Source organism: Dichotomopilus funicola, assembly GCF_033296635.1.
Source record: "Dichotomopilus funicola strain CBS 141.50 unplaced genomic scaffold C8A04scaffold_4, whole genome shotgun sequence".
NCBI lineage: Eukaryota > Fungi > Ascomycota > Sordariomycetes > Sordariales > Chaetomiaceae > Dichotomopilus > Dichotomopilus funicola.
The window spans coordinates 651106-667665 of NW_026944025.1; the positions used below are offsets into that span (position 1 = coordinate 651106).

Here is a 16560-nt window from a genome sequence, read left to right on the forward strand (position 1 = left end):
TCATCCGAGCCTTATTTTCTACTAATACCAATATAACGCCGTCCCGTCCCATCCATTCTTCAGTTCATCCCACCTCGCCCATTACGTCACCCATCAAAGTTCATACACAACCGTCTCCTCTTGGATTTCAGTGGGAAACCACCCAGTTAGCCACCCGATATCATATATAAATGGAAACCCCCCCGAAAAGCTTCATGGGACCTGTTTCCTCCCTCTTCCTCCAAAACACTGCCAGCGGGTATCATTAAATCCGTCGTCCGACCTATGCACCAACGCCTGAAACCCTCCGGTCTTTTCTCTCTTCGTCACAAGCGAAAAAACAGGAGTCGGTACCCCCAACGCAGAAACTCAAAACCCCCCAACCAAACCAAACCAAGCCAACCCACCCTGATCCCCCCTAATCAACCCAAAACACGAATCGCGCGGGAACGAACGGTCTTTTAAAACTTGGTAGGAATAAAATGCTGCGAGTCCTCGCGCTGCTGGGTCGCCGACTGCGGGAAGGCAGCGATACCAGCGACGATGCCGGCAGCCATGAAGCCGAGGGAGATGACAGACCAGATGACGCCCCAGCACTGGGAGGAACCGCCGTAGCGCTGGGCGAAGACGCTGGCGTCGGAGGAGTTGACTTTGCGTAGGATTAGGTCGTCGCACTAGGGGGGAGGGTTTGTGTTAGTTTCGATTGGGAACGGGGAGGAGGGAAAGCAGGGGGGGCTCACGATATCCCACACGCTATACAACGAACTCATAACCCCAATAAACAACACCACAAACCTCAACGCCTCAGCATGCGCAATAAACCAACACCCCACCAACAACCCGACCGCCGCCAACACCGTCAGAATAGTCAACCAATCCCTCCTGCCCCACCACAACGTCAACAAGAAAGCCACGCCCACAACAATACTCGCAATCTTGCTCGCGTTGATGTTGAACCCGGCAAAGGTCAGCAAAGCGCCGATCAGCGACGAGCCGAGGTAGCCGGCGGGTAAGGTCACGGCGTTGCGGCCGCCTAGCATGTGGGTGACGCCGCCTTCGCGGGGGTCGAGAGAGATGGATTGGACCCGGCCGCCGGTTAGGACGCAGGCGAAGGCGTGGGAGAATTCGTGGAAGGCGATTACGAGCATCTTTAAATCACATCCTCTCAAGTTAGTGTCATTGTGCTAGTCATAGGTCACAGCTAACTACCTGTGAAGGTTGGGGGGGTTATCATGAAAGAAGGAGAACGCACCTTAAAAGGCCAAAGAATACCCCGAACATACGGGATGTTCCACAGCAGGGCGATGGCGACGACATAGACGGCGATGATGCCGAGGGTGACCTTTTGGGCGTCGTTGACAGTCAGGTCGCGGCGGGCGAGGAGCACGGCAGAGGTGGTTGTCGTCGCGGCTGTGGCTGTGGCACGGGCGAGACGGGCGTGACGGGGCGAGGCTGCTGCCGCTGCTGCGTGGATGAGCATGGGAGGTGGCATTTTGGGGTCGTTTTTGTTATTTCTCGTGGTTGGGTTTGTTGGTTATGTTGGATAGTATGTGTTGGTTCGCTCGGACTGTGTAGGTCTAGCGGTTCCAATATTCCGTATCGTGATAAGTTGGGCAAAGGTGAGCACGCGATCGTCAAAGTTCAGGTCCAATAACCGAATGGATGCTTCAACGTTTGGTTCCAGCCTGAGCGGGGGGAAAGCGAGAGTAAGTCGGGCTCGGTTGTTGTATGAGAGAAAGAAAGAAAACAGAACCACCAAGCGTCTGGTGTGGCATACGATTCCGAGCCCAAGATGCGAAGCCGAAAATACGATTCGCCCAGTGTTGCGACGTTTTGAAACATGAAAGTCGGCTGCTAGGGGGCCGGCGGGGGGTTTGTTGGCGGTTGCCGGATTGCAGAAGTGGTCTGCTTGCGCGTCTCAGGCCGCGTTGGACCGCCGATCCTGGCTGCCGACCGTCTGGGCGTGTCAAAGAGGTTACGACATGCCGGTGGCTCATCCATGGCTGTACTACAGTACCCGTGCCCGGTGGTGGGGCTAGCTGCCGCTGTGTTGGGTCTTTGGGCAGGCCTGAACGGAGGGCTTGTGCTCGGTATTTTAGCGGCGCAGCAGCGCAATGCTTCGCTGACAACCTAGCCAAGTGCCGGGTCTGCCCCACTGGCGACCACACGGTGCCAGGCGGCCTCGTGGCGGGTCAACAGACGAGATCCACAGCCTGCATGGCAGGTGCGTCCAAGATTCCATTTGTTCCATTTGGGAAAGTGGGGATCCCTCGTCTGGTCTTGTCAAAGCCAGATTCCAAAACAATTCCAGACCTCAATGGTATACCTGGCTGAGGCTCAGCTAATGCTTGGTGTTACACAAAAGTTAGGGTATTAGCTAATCCGGATATAACGTTCTCTAATAGTAAGACTTCACATTTGCACTTGGAGTATTCGCTGCAGTAGCATTTAGGGGTGGTATTGTGGGGTGTTTGTTGTATTTTGAGGTGGTATTCGTACTGTAAGCGCAACGCAGAATCGGGAACAGTTCGACCGAACTGACCTTTTGGCTTAACGCCGGTATTCCGAGGTAGGTTCGGCGCCGGCGTCGGTGAGTATGCCTCGGATGTATATTCGTATTTCTTCTTTCTTATTTATTTCAAATCGCGAATTCTTCTCTCTCGTGTCTTGAGACCGCAACCCGTATTATCACAGCCAAGCACCCTCCATCATCACCCCACCATCTATGCACACATCACCAACACCCACCATGTCCCTCGCAACAGCCCACATCCGCATCGCCCGCCCAACCAACAACCTCTCCTCCCTCACCCACTTCTACCAAACCGGCCTCGGCTTCACCCCCCTCGGCGCCTTCCAAGACCACGCCGGCTTCTCCGGCATCGTCCTGGGCCACCCAACCCTCGCAGCCTACCAACTCGAGTTCACGCACCACCAGACAGGCGCTCCCGTGGGGCGTGCGCCGACGCAGGATAACCTGCTGGTTTTTTATTTACCGGATGGGGAAGAGTTTGCGCGGGCTACGAGGCGGATGGAGGAGGAGGCGGGGTTGGAGCCGGTGAAGAGTTATAATCCGTATTGGGATGGGGTCGGGAGGACGTATGAGGATCCGGATGGGTGGAGGGTGGTGTTGGCGAATATGAAGGCGCCGTTTGTGGGGGGGAGGGCTTGATGGGGAGATTTAGAGGGTCGGGTCGATGGGGGGGTATTATGGTGTTGGTGTGTGTGGTGGAAATAGAGCCGTGTTGCCGTGTGAATTATCATATTAGGTTCTATTAATCCGACATATCTGGGCTACCTGCTCTACATAAATAAGCAGGGGACTACCTCCCCGTCCATCGCCGCTCCACCCACCGCAACGGGACATACAACACCCCCGACACCGCAAACGCCAGCTCGAACCCAATATCCCCCGTCGTCTCAGCGATTGGCCCCGTCCACCACACCTGCGCCATACTCGGCACCACCAGCCCAAAGCTCAACACCCCCGCCGCCAGCGCCGCAACACCCCACGGCAACCGCTTCGCATCATTCCACGCGTCGAACTCATACGCGGCACAGTCACCCCCGCGGAACACAAAGTGCTCCACCAGCACAATCGCCAGAAACGCCGAGCTCCAGTACCCGATCAGGGCAACGAAATTCTCCAGGTTCTCAAAGAACTCCCCCGCGGCTTTGATTGCCACGGGGATGACGACCGCCGCAAACACGATCGAGAACAGGTAACGGGGTACTTTGACTAGCCAGGGAAGCAGCAGCTGCAGGTTGAGCGTGATGCTGTAGCTGGTGGCGGCCATATTGCCCAGCAGGGAGAAGGACAGGATGACGACGAGGAACTTGCCGAAGCCGCCGGCGGGGGCCAGCATGGCGGCTAGGACGCCGCCGACGAGGGTGCGGTCGTAGGCGGCCTGCCAGGCGGGGACGTTGGGGATGGCGTTGCCGATGGCCGCGCCGAGGGTCATGAGGAGGATGGTGGGCAGGGCGAGGCCGAGGTAGGTGTAGGTGAAGATTTTGGTTCTGGGTTGTTAGCATTCCTTGTCGAAGATAAAGGAAAGTAAAAGCAAGGGAAAGGAAAGAAAAGGAAAGGAAGAACATACGACGAAGTGTCAGGCCGCAGGTACGTCGTAAAGTCCGACGACAAACACGCCCACGGCACCATATACGACGCAACAATCATCCCAAACGACAACACCGCAGCCGCCGTCGGCGGCGGTCTCTCCACCTCATCATACACCACCTGCTTCCTCAACTCCCCGCCTCCCGTCCCCACCGCCACAATCAACGCCACCGTCGCCGGAATCCACGCATACCTCTCATACACATGCAACACGGTAAACCCACAAAACGAAATCCCCACCGTCACCACCGCAATCACCACAATCCCCACCGTCACACTCAACGCCCCCGCATCCTCCGGCACCGACGACAGACACAACCCGCCGACCACGGCCATAATCACGCAGAACCCCATCAGCGTCGCCAGGTTGAGCAGCACGGGGACTGAGACGAGATACCGGCCGAAACTGTAGCGTGCCTGGAGCATTTGCCGCATGCCGATGCGGGGGCCCCAGGTGGCGAGGTAGGCGGGCAGGATGGTGGTCAGGAGGGTGAAGAAGAGGATCACGAGGGAGGCATCGCGGAGGGCGAGGCCGTAGACGGGGGCCAGGAGGCCGAAGGTTATGCTTTTCTTGTCAGTATCATGTTGAGAGGAGTAAATAATACGGGATGGGGTGAGCGCACCCCAGGATATTCGTGTTCATGGACCACCACAGGGTAAACACATTCACCGTGCGTGTCACCGTCCGCTCTTTAACCGGGATCGGTGTAATGCCGCGGACCTCGACCCGGCCGAAGGCGGCCGCTTTGGAGAGTAGGGTTCGGAGGCGGGTTTTGCGTGTGTTGTTGTTGCCGTTGTTGTCATGGTTGGTGGGGGTGTCATCAGCAGCAGGAGGAGTACTGGGAACGTCGGATGCCTTAGACGGGGCGGGGCCCTCGTCAGTTTTGGGCTCGGTTGACATTATGTGTCGATGTCAACTCAGTGGAGAAAGGAGGGTTGAAGAAGGGGAAGACAAAGAGTGGGAGAAAGGATCGAGATAAGAGAGAAAATAAAGTTCAGCTAAAAGGCTTGGCTTGGTCAAAATGGCACCATCAGATCTCGAGCTTTTAACCGAAAAAATATGAACGTAACTCGGATTAGATGCATCAGCCTAAGGCGTGAAGAGAGTGTGTACTTTAAAACGAGACTCAATAGTCAATTGAGAGTAGGAAAGTCGATTTCACTCAATAGACGGGAAAAAAAACATCGATTGTGAAATTAGTCGCAGTTTCCCAAACGGGGCCGACCCCCACACTTGGCGAAGGGGGGTTATCCTTGGAGGGGATTATTCACACCACGTGTAGTGTAAATGGGACGGGGACTTCGGCGGGTTTTGTTTGGTAAACGACAAGGCTGAGAACGGGAGGGCTGGATTGCTTCGTGGGTATACAGAGTACCTTACTTTGCAATGGGCCCGTCATTACAGGTCTGCAACTGTCAGGTTCCAAACCCTAAAGCTCACCATCGCACCTTCCCTCCTTCCTTCCCTCTTTAAGCACTTTTTTAACATCGCTGTGAAATTCATGTATTCAGAGGAATCCGATCTTACAACACAACAGGATGGAACTGTGAAATGGGACGAGTCTAGGTTAAGTAATATTATGAAGAATCTCTATGGAGTCTTCCTCGAAACATCTTTGACTTCTATGTCTGATATAATTTAGGGTATCTTAATTAAACCTCAATAATAGCCACGCCGACTGAGAAACACGAGAATCCCAGTCTGCCTCTCCAACTCCGAACAAACCAGAGTCAAGTACTACGCCAACCCAACCCAAAACCGCCTCCAAACCCCCGCCGCATTCCCCACCTCCAACCTCCCCATCGCACTCTGCCGCGAAGCACCCTCAATATTCCCCATCTTCCGCTCCTCCTCACAAAGCGCCCCCAATACATGCCAGTCGTACACAGGCACCCACTCACGCTTGCCGGTGCGCGGGTTGTGTAAACGAGCGGCCTCGACGGAGCGTAGGAAAGTTTTGGTGGCGTGTACGCGGCGGCGGTCGACGAGGATGATTTTAGTTTGGGGGGTGGGTTTGTTGCTTTGGGTTTGGTTGTGGCCGTGCGTGTTGGGGTGGTCTTGGGCGTTGGTATGGCCGGAGTTGTTGATAGAACCGTGTGTGTTGGTATGACTAGCCTGAGTGCTGTTGCTGGGACCAGCAGCTGCAGAATTCGCCCACTCTCTCGGATCCCGCAGAAACTGCGTCACTCCATGTCCCCGGAGCATATCGTCGGTGACCCAGGGGTAGTCGGCGATGCAAGGCGCGAGAAGGAACGAGTAGTCCTGTATTTTGCAGGCCGTTCCCAGCAACCGGCACGTAGGAGGTTGCTTGTTGGGCTTGTTGGCGCTACTGTTGTTGTTGTCATGTTTGTTGCTGTTGCCGTTTCCGAGGCCATTGGTGTGTCCGCTGCCGTTGATGTCATTGTCGGTGTCGTTGCTGACCAAAACATGACCGGACGGGACCTTCTCTCGACCCCCGTCAAGACCATCGTCAACTACCCCCAAATCCCCCGCCGCGGCGGTACCAACGCGACGAATCAGGCTCGCACCACACTGAACCAACCCATCCACTGTATCCCGCGACGAGTTTCGCATCCCCGTGGCGTCGGCCTGCCTCGCAGCGATGGGCTGTTTAGCGGTGTTGGGCTGTTTAGCGGTGTCGGGCGAAAGGGACGATGAAAATGACGCGTAAGTCCCTCGAGAGGGGGACCGCCGTCGGATCTTGCTTCTCTCCGCCTCTTCAACATGGGACGAGGGCCCCAGCTCCAGTAGCCGTTTGCGGCCTTCCTTGATCTGGGCTGCGCCCTCCTTGATCTTGGCCGCACCCTCCAGGAGAGAGGGGGCGACCTCGGCGAGGGGCCGGGACCCGGGCGGGTGCGCGGCCAGGGGAGTCCTGGTAGCTGGCTTTGGGGCAGGTTTTTGTGGCTGTGGTTGCGGGGATCGTGCTTGCCTCGCTTGGTGTTGTTGTCTCTGTTGTGGTTGGAGGTTATGCTGCATTCCTCCTATCTGGTTGTGGTAATTACCAGCCCCTTCGCTATGAGTAATGCGAAAATTGCCCGACGCGACGGGCATGGGCGACGGCGACGGGGCGCGTTGGTGGGCAGGCGAGAACCCGCCACCCGGCAGGTGACCGGCTTGGTTGCCGGGCAGGAGGGAACAGCGGGGCGACTGCGGCGTGTGTGCGCCCGCCGAGGTCGGGGAAGAAGAAATGGTCGTCGACTGGCTGGGGACATTCATTCCCTTACAGCGGTCCGACTGCTCCAAAGCAGCAATCCAGCGCAGGAGCTCCTGGCTGTCATCAGGAGGAGGCATCTCGCGCTCCCGGTTCGCCATGTCTTGGAGTTCAGAAAATGAGATGGTATCGTGGTAGGTTCGGTCGGTGTGGATTTTGGCGACTGTAGGGAATCGTGGGCTCCAAAACCCGGTGTTGCCCTCTTTGTCAAACGAAAAACAGCGGAGATCAAAGACCGGGGGCGTGGGGAAGATGAGCGAGGGCCGCTTGCCCCCGTCGATGCCGGGCTCGATGCGGAGCCGGATGGCCGTGTTGTCCTCTGGGAGGACCGACTCTGGGTTAACCGCCGAGACGAACGAAGCTAGTTGTACGGCGTTCAACTCGACCACGTTGGTGACCACGAACTGCGGCTGCTTCCCAAACCGCTGCACCTCCTCTTTGTTCTCTAGACAGCCAAGGTAGAAGTGAGTCCATTTTAGGTTTCGTATGTTAGTGTATGTGCGTGCCTTGGTCGGGTCAAACCGTGCTCCGACTACGGCAAAGTCGCCAATTTCGCCAAAATGGCCAATGCTCTCCTTCTTGAGCTTGATGGCACAGCACCGGTATGGACGCTGCTGGGTGGCAAAGTCAAAGTAGGGGTCATCTGCCTTGAGGACAAGACCCTCTCCACGGGCTGTGATGCACTTGGCAAAGGCGCGGCGCAAGTCTGACCGGGCAGACGACCTGGCGCAGTCGAGGACTTCCCGCTTCACAATCGATGACCGGCCGGGGATGAGAGTGATGAGGTCCTTGAGGCGCTGGAACCTTTTGGAGTGCTGGACCGCGAGAAGGGACTCCTGGTCGACCATGAGAATGTCGTAGTAGACAATCATAAGGTGCTCCCAGGGATGTGGCGGCGAGTCTTGGTCGGTGCCCAAGAACGAGCCTGATCGGGAGACGTGCTTTCTGATCTTGTGGAAGTCGAGTATCTTGTGGTCTTTGTCGCTGTACACTACAAGCTCGCCTTCCAGGATACAGCTCTGTTTCAAAGGACACGATGGCTGGCCGAGCTGCAGTGACTTTCGGATCGAACTATCGTTACGTTAGCAGAGACACCACAAAGGGTATGGTATCCCAGGGTACGATGTGCATACTCATGCAAGGCAAAGCGGTCCTTGGTACTGTCTTTGCCGCTCTTTGAAAAGATCTGGATGCAATTGTGCCCCTTGCTGAGATCGATATGAATCTGACAATACTCGCCATCCATCTTCTCCTCACAGCTGAACCGCCCCTGCAGCATGGACAAACAGTGCTTGATGCTGCGTCCCTTGAGCCATGTTTGTCTGCCAACCTTTACCCCGAGCGCAGGCTTGAGGTGCTCAGCCAAATCAGTTTCCGTCGCCGCATCCCCGCGTTTTAAGGAGTCTAGTATGCGCCCAGCAACAGCCAAATCGTCTTGAACTTTGAGAATGGCCGGCAGCAAGGGGTGATAGCCCGAGCAGACAACCCTCAAGTCCAAAACAAGGGGCTCATAGTTTTTGAGGATCAGGCGCGTGAGCCATTTCGCGTCCCGGGCCGACACCCGCTGGTACAAGCCGCCGATGGAGAGCTCCTGGTCTGCTGGCTGGTTTCCCGCCGAGCTGCGCACCGCCGGCGAGCTGAACCGACAGGCCGCGGCAATCCGGTGGAGAAGTTGGTCAATCTCTTCCACCGTTACAGGGTTGTCTCCGGGGTTCGGCTATCCAATATCAGTCCTGATCATTCATCACCTTTCCACTACGGCCATCTTACCGTCTGCCTCAAAATCCCCTCCACACACTCCGCCAAATCCTTCCCCGCCGCCGGATTCGTCCACCGTCCCAACTCCGCAATCCGCGACCGTCCCAAGCCCAGTGCCCGGCCAATAATGGTCTGAAGCTTCTTCTCCCGGATGAAATACACCCTGTCCGTCCGCTTCTCTGGGAGGAGGGCCGAGAGCAAGGGGGCATTGGCGTGGTCGTCGCGGGCGAGCAAGGCACGGTGGGCCCGGAACCACTCGTGGATGAGGCTGGCGTTGGTTCGGACGCCGGAGCGGGCGAGACGGTTGTCCTCGAGGTGTTGGAGGAGGTCGCTGACGTGGGAGAAGGGGAAGGGCATGGTTTGGGTGACATTTGTGTTTTGTTGGCGGTGTTGACAATGTTGACAAGGGGTTGTGGGTGTTTATGAAAGTGTGGTTTTAAAAGACGTCCTTTTATGCTGGTTTTCGTTCATCGTTTGTGCCAACAGGCAGCAGATGTCCAACGCCAGCGGCCCCCAACGGACAGAGGCCTCGGTGGACCTGAATGGAGTTGAAAGTTGTCAAGGCAGGCGTGACTGAGTCGCGTGGGGGCTTGGCGTCTTCGAGTACAACACGAAGCCACGTGACTGGTCCTGGTGTGTACCACAGTGGCTATGAGCATGTTGCCTAAAATTGGAACTGGCAAAGTCTAGAATCCTAATACTACGGGGGAATTCAGACATTGAAGGATGTTTTGTAATACCAAAATGTTCTTTGTCTTGGGTCCGTCGACTTACATGCAGGCCTCGGCTCGATGTGCCAACAGTGCGCATATGAATTAACACTGTACCTGCCTCACCCACCACTCAACCCACTGCCCACTCATACCCACCCACACACTCACTCTCTGCAGCCTGCAACCTGTAACCTCCTCCCAAAAACCAACATGCCATGCGCTTCCACGCCCTCATCCGCACCCACCACATCACCTCCCGCAAGAAAGTCGCCCTCCTCCGCAAGGCCGCCGCCAAATACGAGTGCTTCGCCCTCCTCCGCTCCGGCGGGTGTCCGGGCATCATGTACTGCAGCGGTAGCGAGGGGGGTGTGAGGGGGTGGGTCGATGCTGTTCATGTATGTCTCTTCCTTACCCGAGGTATCTTACTCGATGGGAGTAGAGCGGGTGCTGGAGGGTATTAGATGGGACTCGGGTTGACTGACGAGGACAGAGACTGCGGTACAAGGACTACCAGCTGGCGCAGAAGCCGGCGCCGGTGCCGATAGCCGCGGGGACGGTACCGGAAGAGCGGAGTGGCCTGTTTGAGGTGCCGTCGGTGCAGGAGTTTGCGGCGGCGATGGAGAAACGGGGGGTTGCGGAGTGGTGGAAGGAGGGTATGGCGTTTGCATAGACTTCGTTCAGGTTCACGGTGTATTGTGTATTGTATTGTATTGTATTGTACATGCTAAGCATATGTCTGTTTGTTTGCCTCTCCATATCTCTATCTCTCTGTATCTCTTCCTGTCATTTGAACACCGTCCCCTCTCTACCCACGAGGTAGATCTAGAGATCACTTCACCAACCTCCTCAACCCCCCCAACACCCCCGCAAACCACGGCGTCGCCCACACACTCACCACAATCCTTACCGGCAACAACGCCTTGGTCAACACATACGCCAACCCGACCTCCACCAGCACCCTCGCTCCTTGTCCTTGTCCTCCCTCTCCCTCTTGTCCCCCTTGGGTTCGTCCTTCTTGGTTCCCTTGGGTCTCACCCTCCTCCTTTCCAAACCCAAACCACCCCCTCCGCCTAAACCACCTCGCAAACTTTTCTTCGGCCAGTTCCATCTCACTCTTCCCTTCTTCACCTTTCCTAACCCCATCACCCCCCTCCCCAACGGCAGTAGTACCAGTACCAGCAGCAGAGGCAGCACCTTGAAAATAGCCGAGTAATGTAGGAACAACCCTCCCCCCAGTCTCGGTATAATGAAACCCCACAAACAATCCGACCAACGGTATCACCGCCGTCAACTCGTGTAGGACCAGAAATGCGACGATGTGCGTGATCGGGGCGCCACGCAGGCGGGCGGCGTAGGGTTGGAGGGGTTTTGGGAGGCGGGTGAGGAGGGTTTGGAGGCGGGTTTGTAACTTTGCTTGCGGCGGTGGTGGTGGGTTTGATGGGGAGGCTGATGGGGGGGTTGGGGGGTTGGGGGGTTTATTTGGTGTGGTTTGGCTGGTGCTGTAGGGTTGTTTTGATCTGGGTTTGGGGTTAAGTTTAGTTGGTGTTTGGCGGAGAGATTGCAAAGGTTGACGCGGCCCTGTGTGAAAGAGAGGGGTTGGTGAGGGCCAGGGGAAGCCTGAGCGGAGATATCTCATGGTGGCAGGTGGCTGGGCTAGAAGAGTGAGGGGTGAGTTGTAAATTGTGAGTTGGGAGTTGTGAGCTGAGTTGGAGATGTGAGATTTGGTGAGATTTCGAGGTGAATTTTGGCAGTCGCGACGTTACTTAACCCTAACCCTGACAAAGAAACCACACCAGCAACGAAGGATCAAGGTCCGCAATTTCAAGCACCGTTTCTCATGAAAACCGTCGATGCACCGTGTATGCTTGCCTCCAGTGTTTAGTATGGCGAGCCGGCAGCCTGCCAGGTTCAACACGGGCTGTGTTATCAACTTAACAACTAAACTAAAACTGAACTTCGCCTCTTCTACTTTCAAGTGTAGACAATTAATATCATGTAGGATAAAATGTAGTATAGCGTATATTTCTAAATATCGTGTTTCCAAGTATAAGTGGTATCATAACAGTCACCCTCAAAATGCCAAAATGCCAAACCAAACACTGCCTACAAATCATCATCCCCCCACCCAGCACCATCATACGCCGACGCTGCCGGCAACGGCGCCTTCGACAAGCGCTTGACTAATCCTCCACCCTGTCCAGCCGGTTGCAAGAGCTTCTGCTGCGGCTGCTGCTGTTGCTGTAAGTGCGGCTGCTGCTGCTGTGGAGGCTGAAGCTGAGGCGGCGGCTGCCCCTGTAACGAAAGCCTCTGCCCCGGCTGGAACGACAACCGCTGTCCCTGCAAGGACAGCCGTTGCTCTTGCTTCTTGATCCCCTGCATGACGTCGGGCGGGGGCGCGGGCGTGCCAGAGTTGGGGCGGACCGAGGGAAACTGGGGGTTTTGGATTTGCGCAGGGGGTGAATTCCCGTTGCTGTTTGCGTTGGAGTTGTTGACGGCGTGCCACATGAGGGGCTGTTGTTGGTGAGGTTGCTGTTGAGGCTGCGGCTGCTGTTGTTGTTGCTGCGGGTTTGGCTGCTGGTGTAGTTGGAACTGGAGGGGCTGTTGTGGAGGTTGTTGGTGGGGCTGATGCTGTTGCTGAGGCGGACCGGGCTGCTGCTGTCCTAGCTGTCCTAGCTGCCCCGGTTGTCCTGGTTGTCCCGGCTGCCCCATCTTCCCAGCTTGTTGCTGCTGCTGCTGCTGCTGCACCATCAAATACGCCGGCAGCGGACCACCACCTGGAGTCTGTCCAAACGGTGGTTGTCCCTGCGACCCCGGCCGAGACCCCGGCTGCGAACCAGACTGGATGGGCTGCTGCGGTCCCAATGGCGGTCCCTGTGGCGGTCCCTGCTGCGGTCCCGGTGGTCCGGATGGCGGCCCCTGATTCAACGGCTGAGCCCCCGGGAAGCCAAAGGGCATTTGCTGCTGAGGAAAGGGGGCTCCCTTCTGGAACGTGTTTGGCAGGGGCGCGCTGACGGTGATGGGCTTTTTGGGGCTGTCGCTTCCCCAGAGACGGCCGAACCAGCCCTTTTCTTCTTTTGGTCGTGCGGGTTGTGCAAAATGTGGATGTTGGGGATGAGGATGAGGATGAGGGTGTTGTGGGTTCGGGGCAAACTGCTGCTGTTGTGGATGCTGCTGTGGTTGCTGTTGTGGTGGTTGCTGCGGCATGACGTAGCCCCCCGCTGGCCCCTGGCTTGGCGGCATCATGTGGGGTGCTCCCGGCTGCTGAGGGAACATCCCAAGCTGCGGGCCCCCGGGGAGGGGCTGCTGCTGCTGCTGTTGTTGTTGCAATTGCTGTTGCTGCTGATTCTGCGGTTGCTGTTGTTGCGGCTGGAATTGCTGTGGCTGCCCCTGCTGCTGTTGCTGTTGTTGCTGTTGCGGCTGCGGCTGCGGCTGTTGATGCTGCCCTTGCTGTTGTGGATGTTGCTGCTGTTGCATATGCACTGGCTGCGGCACATCCGGCCCCATCCCCGGCGGCGCAAACATTTGTTGCATCTGCGGTGGTGCCGTCTCAGGCGCGCCGGGATGATTCACCACAGGGTGACCTGCAGGAGGGATCGCAGGATGAATGGGCGCCCCCCTTTGCAAACCAGCAGGCGGCGGCGGTGAAAAAGTACCACCACCCGGACCCAGGTTTTGAAGCCCGTTCTGAGAAGCAGGCGGGTTTTGGGACAGCTGCGGCGGTGTCGGAACAGGCCCGCCCTGCCCAGGTACAATCTGCGCCGGTGTCTGCATCGGCACGGGAACGGATGCAGCGCGGGGCGGTTGAGGGCCTTGGATAGAACCCGGCGTCATGAACTGCGGTGGTGTCTGGTAGTTTTGCGGCGCTACTGGGGGGGTCTGAGGGGGGGCAGTAGCTGCAGTGGGGAGTTTCGGCCGCGGCGGGGAGGATCGGGCTCCGTTGACGGGGTGCGAAGCGAGGGGGTGGTAGCCGACGGGGATTGTGTACCGCGGTGGTGTTGCCTGTGCTGCTTGTGCTTGTGCTGCTGGAGCTGTGTTTCCGACTCGTGGTGGTGTATCCTTTGGTGGTGGGGCTGGCGGGGGCATCGAAGTTCTGTTTCCAGCTTCTGCTCCTGGCGCTGCGGGAACAAGAGTATTGGCCTGCGTGGGCGGTGACGGTGCTTGCGAGACAGGGCTGGGCGTGCGAGGTGTGGGCGCCTGGGGCGTGATGGTGGAATTGTGAAGCTGAGGCTGGGGATGCACAACGAGATGCGAGCTCTGAACAGCAGGAACGGGAAGTGAAGCCGCTGGTGGTTGCTCTGGCTGCACGCCTGTCTGCACTTCCACCACCGGTCCCAGGCCCCCGGCTGGACCCACGGGCTGAGCAGCTATTGAGCTGCCTGGGAAGATGGGAGGGTTCTGCATCGAAACCTGCGCAGGAGCCGCTTCAACGATCGGAAAACCAGAGGTCTGGGCTGGTCCAGCAGGCCGTGGGAGTCCCTGACCCGCCACAACACTGGCACTGCCATTGACTTGTGTGTTCCCCCTAGGCCTCGTCACAACCGACGCTGTAACAACCGCAGGCGCGACACCACCTGCCCCGGCCCCGGCCCCGGCAACCGCAGGAGGAACGCCCGCAGGAACGCCCGCAGGAGCACCCACAGGAGGCAGATTCGCATTCTCAGGGGCAAACACACTCGCCACAGCCTCGGGCAATGACAGCGGCACTGACACCCCAGCTCCGACAACCGGAGCAGGAACGGCCGCAGGAGGAGCACCCAGAGGAGGCGCATCCGTATTCCCAGGAGCAAACACGCTCGCAACAGCCTCAGGTAACGACAACGGCACCGACACCCCAGCACCAGCTCCGGCTTGACTCGGGGGCGGCGGCGACTTGCGCGAGAGATTCAGCGGCGGGGGAACGTCAGCTCCAGAGGGCGGAAGAGGACCCGAGAAGCCTATGGCAAGGGGCGGAGCGGGAGTTGGTGCACTCGGTGCACTCGGTGCGTTCTGTGTACCTGGTCCGTTGGGTCCGTTTGGGACATTTGGTGCGTTTGCCACACCATGTAATGTGTGCACGACCGGCTCGCTAGCGACAGACGGCGGCATCTGCGGTCGCGCATTCACGTGGGGAGGGACAGAACCGGGACTGTTGGTTGGTACCGTGCTTGTACGTGACACAGGCGGCCGGTTTGCAGTCGACGGCGGACCGGGCGTAAGACTAGGAGGAGGCGTAGCAGACACCGCGTTCGACAGCAGCTGCACCGTCTCGTCGATATCCTGCTGCAGATCCCGGCGCTGCTGGTACGCAGGCGGCTGGTATGTCCGGGATGGGCTGGCATTTTGGCTCCGCGGGGGCGTCTGGTTGCGGAGGACGGGCCGACCACGGGCAGGCTGGAGAACTGACGGGTGGTGTGCGAGGCCCCCGGGAGGAGGCGACGTGGATGATGGTGGCACGGCGGCTGCTGGGCCGAGCACGGCGTGCTTCGCCGGGTTGTACGGCTGGAACAGATTTGGTGTTCCCGGTGTTCCTGGGCGTGAGCCAAGGAGCGGTGGCGGTGGGGAGAATGCTTGGACCGGTTTTGGGGGAGAATTCTGTCCGCTCGGCGTGTAGGGCCGCTTCATCAGCTCCTGGACCGCCTGTTGGGCTTTTCGGTCCTGCTCCGTCTCTTGCTTTGCGGCTCCTGATGCTCCCAGCCCTCCCAGCGCGGACGGCTTCCCCTTCCCATCGGCCACATTGCCCGTCGGGGCTAGACTAGGACGAGCCTCAGTCAACGGCAGCTCGACCGGGGCCAGCTCGAAGGCGTTGAGGTACGAAATCGGGTCTGTATTGTGCACCATCGTGTCGTGACTGGGCAGTTCCACCGGGGCGGGGTTGAGGTCCTCCGCGCACGGGGCCGTTGCTTCGCTCGCAAGTTCCGCAACAAACCCGACCGGGTCGCGCGTCACGGGCCGGCCGTCCAGCAATGGAATTTCAGCCGGCTCTGCCTCTGCAGGCACGACACTGCTTGCCGTTGCTGTTGTTGCGGCCGGGAGTTCGCTCGGCTCGGCGATGACCACTGCGCTGTCGAGCTCTGGCGTCTCAACCGCCGGCACGCTGCTCGCAGTAAGAGGTGTGCCTCTCGCGCTTGTACTTGCTGGCACTGATGCTTGCGAGCGGGCCGACCCGGGACTAGCATTAGCAGTTACTGTTGCCGTTGCTGTTGCCGCTGCCACTGATAGCGGTGTATTGATGGTACTCGGTGTCGCTGCTGTCACGGTTGTCGGTGTCTCCGTAACCTTTTCCCCGGACTTATCATGTCCGAGCTGGCGCTCCTCCTCTTCTTCTTGCAACGGGCTGATGTCGTTATACGCTCCCGGTCCCATGTACATGAGCCCGTCCGGTTGAAGCCAAAACGGTGTGCCTCCATCGTCCGATTCAGACACAGCACCGGAGGCTGCTCGGTCCCTCTGCGGTGCCGGCGCAGGTGCTGGCGTCGGTGCAGGTGCCTGGACAGGTGCAAATACAGGTGCTGGTGCAAACGTAGACTTCGGCTGTGCTTCACTCAAAAGGCTGTTCCTCTTCTTCACCTGTTGCTGGCTCACGAGCCTCTCCTCGGGCTCCAAATCCGGTATCCCCCCACCAAAGTCGTCGACAAACTCGGGAAACTCATCGCCCGGTTTGGGGAATGTGAACTGGATTAACCCGGTCGGCTTGTACCGGTAGAACCACCGCTTGCCGTCATAGTCCCACTCCCAGTTATCCGGAAGGCCGGGCATGGTGGGCTCGGGTTCGGGCTCGGGGCCAGTTTGCGCCGGATGCGCG

The 16560-nt window shown here is 58.2% G+C and overlaps 6 protein-coding genes across 6 annotated transcripts; 2 read left to right on the forward strand and 4 right to left on the reverse strand.

Annotated features, from left to right (window-relative positions):
• Positions 1–440: 440 nt before the first annotated feature.
• Positions 441–1471, reverse strand: C8A04DRAFT_9260 (peptidase M50B-like-domain-containing protein; the record flags this gene model as incomplete). Its single annotated transcript, XM_062785418.1, has 3 exons — positions 441–653; positions 720–1127; positions 1232–1471. The coding sequence occupies 3 exons, from the start codon at positions 1469–1471 to the stop codon at positions 441–443; spliced, it is 861 nt and encodes a 286-aa protein (XP_062640602.1).
• Positions 1472–2728: 1257 nt separating this feature from the next.
• Positions 2729–3151, forward strand: C8A04DRAFT_25036 (uncharacterized protein; the record flags this gene model as incomplete). Its single annotated transcript, XM_062779406.1, has 1 exon — positions 2729–3151. The coding sequence occupies one exon, from the start codon at positions 2729–2731 to the stop codon at positions 3149–3151; it is 423 nt and encodes a 140-aa protein (XP_062640603.1).
• Positions 3152–3302: 151 nt separating this feature from the next.
• Positions 3303–4997, reverse strand: C8A04DRAFT_34424 (permease for cytosine/purines, uracil, thiamine, allantoin-domain-containing protein; the record flags this gene model as incomplete). The annotated part of the gene is made up of 3 exons (XM_062782819.1): positions 3303–3996; positions 4077–4661; positions 4720–4997. 3 exons carry the CDS (start codon positions 4995–4997, stop codon positions 3303–3305), a joined length of 1557 nt encoding a protein of 518 aa, XP_062640604.1.
• Positions 4998–5834: 837 nt separating this feature from the next.
• C8A04DRAFT_9178 (uncharacterized protein) lies at positions 5835–9423 on the reverse strand (the record flags this gene model as incomplete). The annotated part of the gene is made up of 5 exons (XM_062785387.1): positions 5835–6154; positions 6233–7030; positions 7208–8379; positions 8442–9025; positions 9079–9423. The coding sequence occupies 5 exons, from the start codon at positions 9421–9423 to the stop codon at positions 5835–5837; spliced, it is 3219 nt and encodes a 1072-aa protein (XP_062640605.1).
• A 571-nt stretch (positions 9424–9994) lies between these two features.
• C8A04DRAFT_25039 (uncharacterized protein) lies at positions 9995–10449 on the forward strand (the record flags this gene model as incomplete). The annotated part of the gene is made up of 2 exons (XM_062779407.1): positions 9995–10174; positions 10270–10449. 2 exons carry the CDS (start codon positions 9995–9997, stop codon positions 10447–10449), a joined length of 360 nt encoding a protein of 119 aa, XP_062640606.1.
• A 159-nt stretch (positions 10450–10608) lies between these two features.
• Positions 10609–16514, reverse strand: C8A04DRAFT_25040 (uncharacterized protein; the record flags this gene model as incomplete). Its single annotated transcript, XM_062779408.1, has 2 exons — positions 10609–11296; positions 11887–16514. The coding sequence occupies 2 exons, from the start codon at positions 16512–16514 to the stop codon at positions 10609–10611; spliced, it is 5316 nt and encodes a 1771-aa protein (XP_062640607.1).
• Positions 16515–16560: the final 46 nt, after the last annotated feature.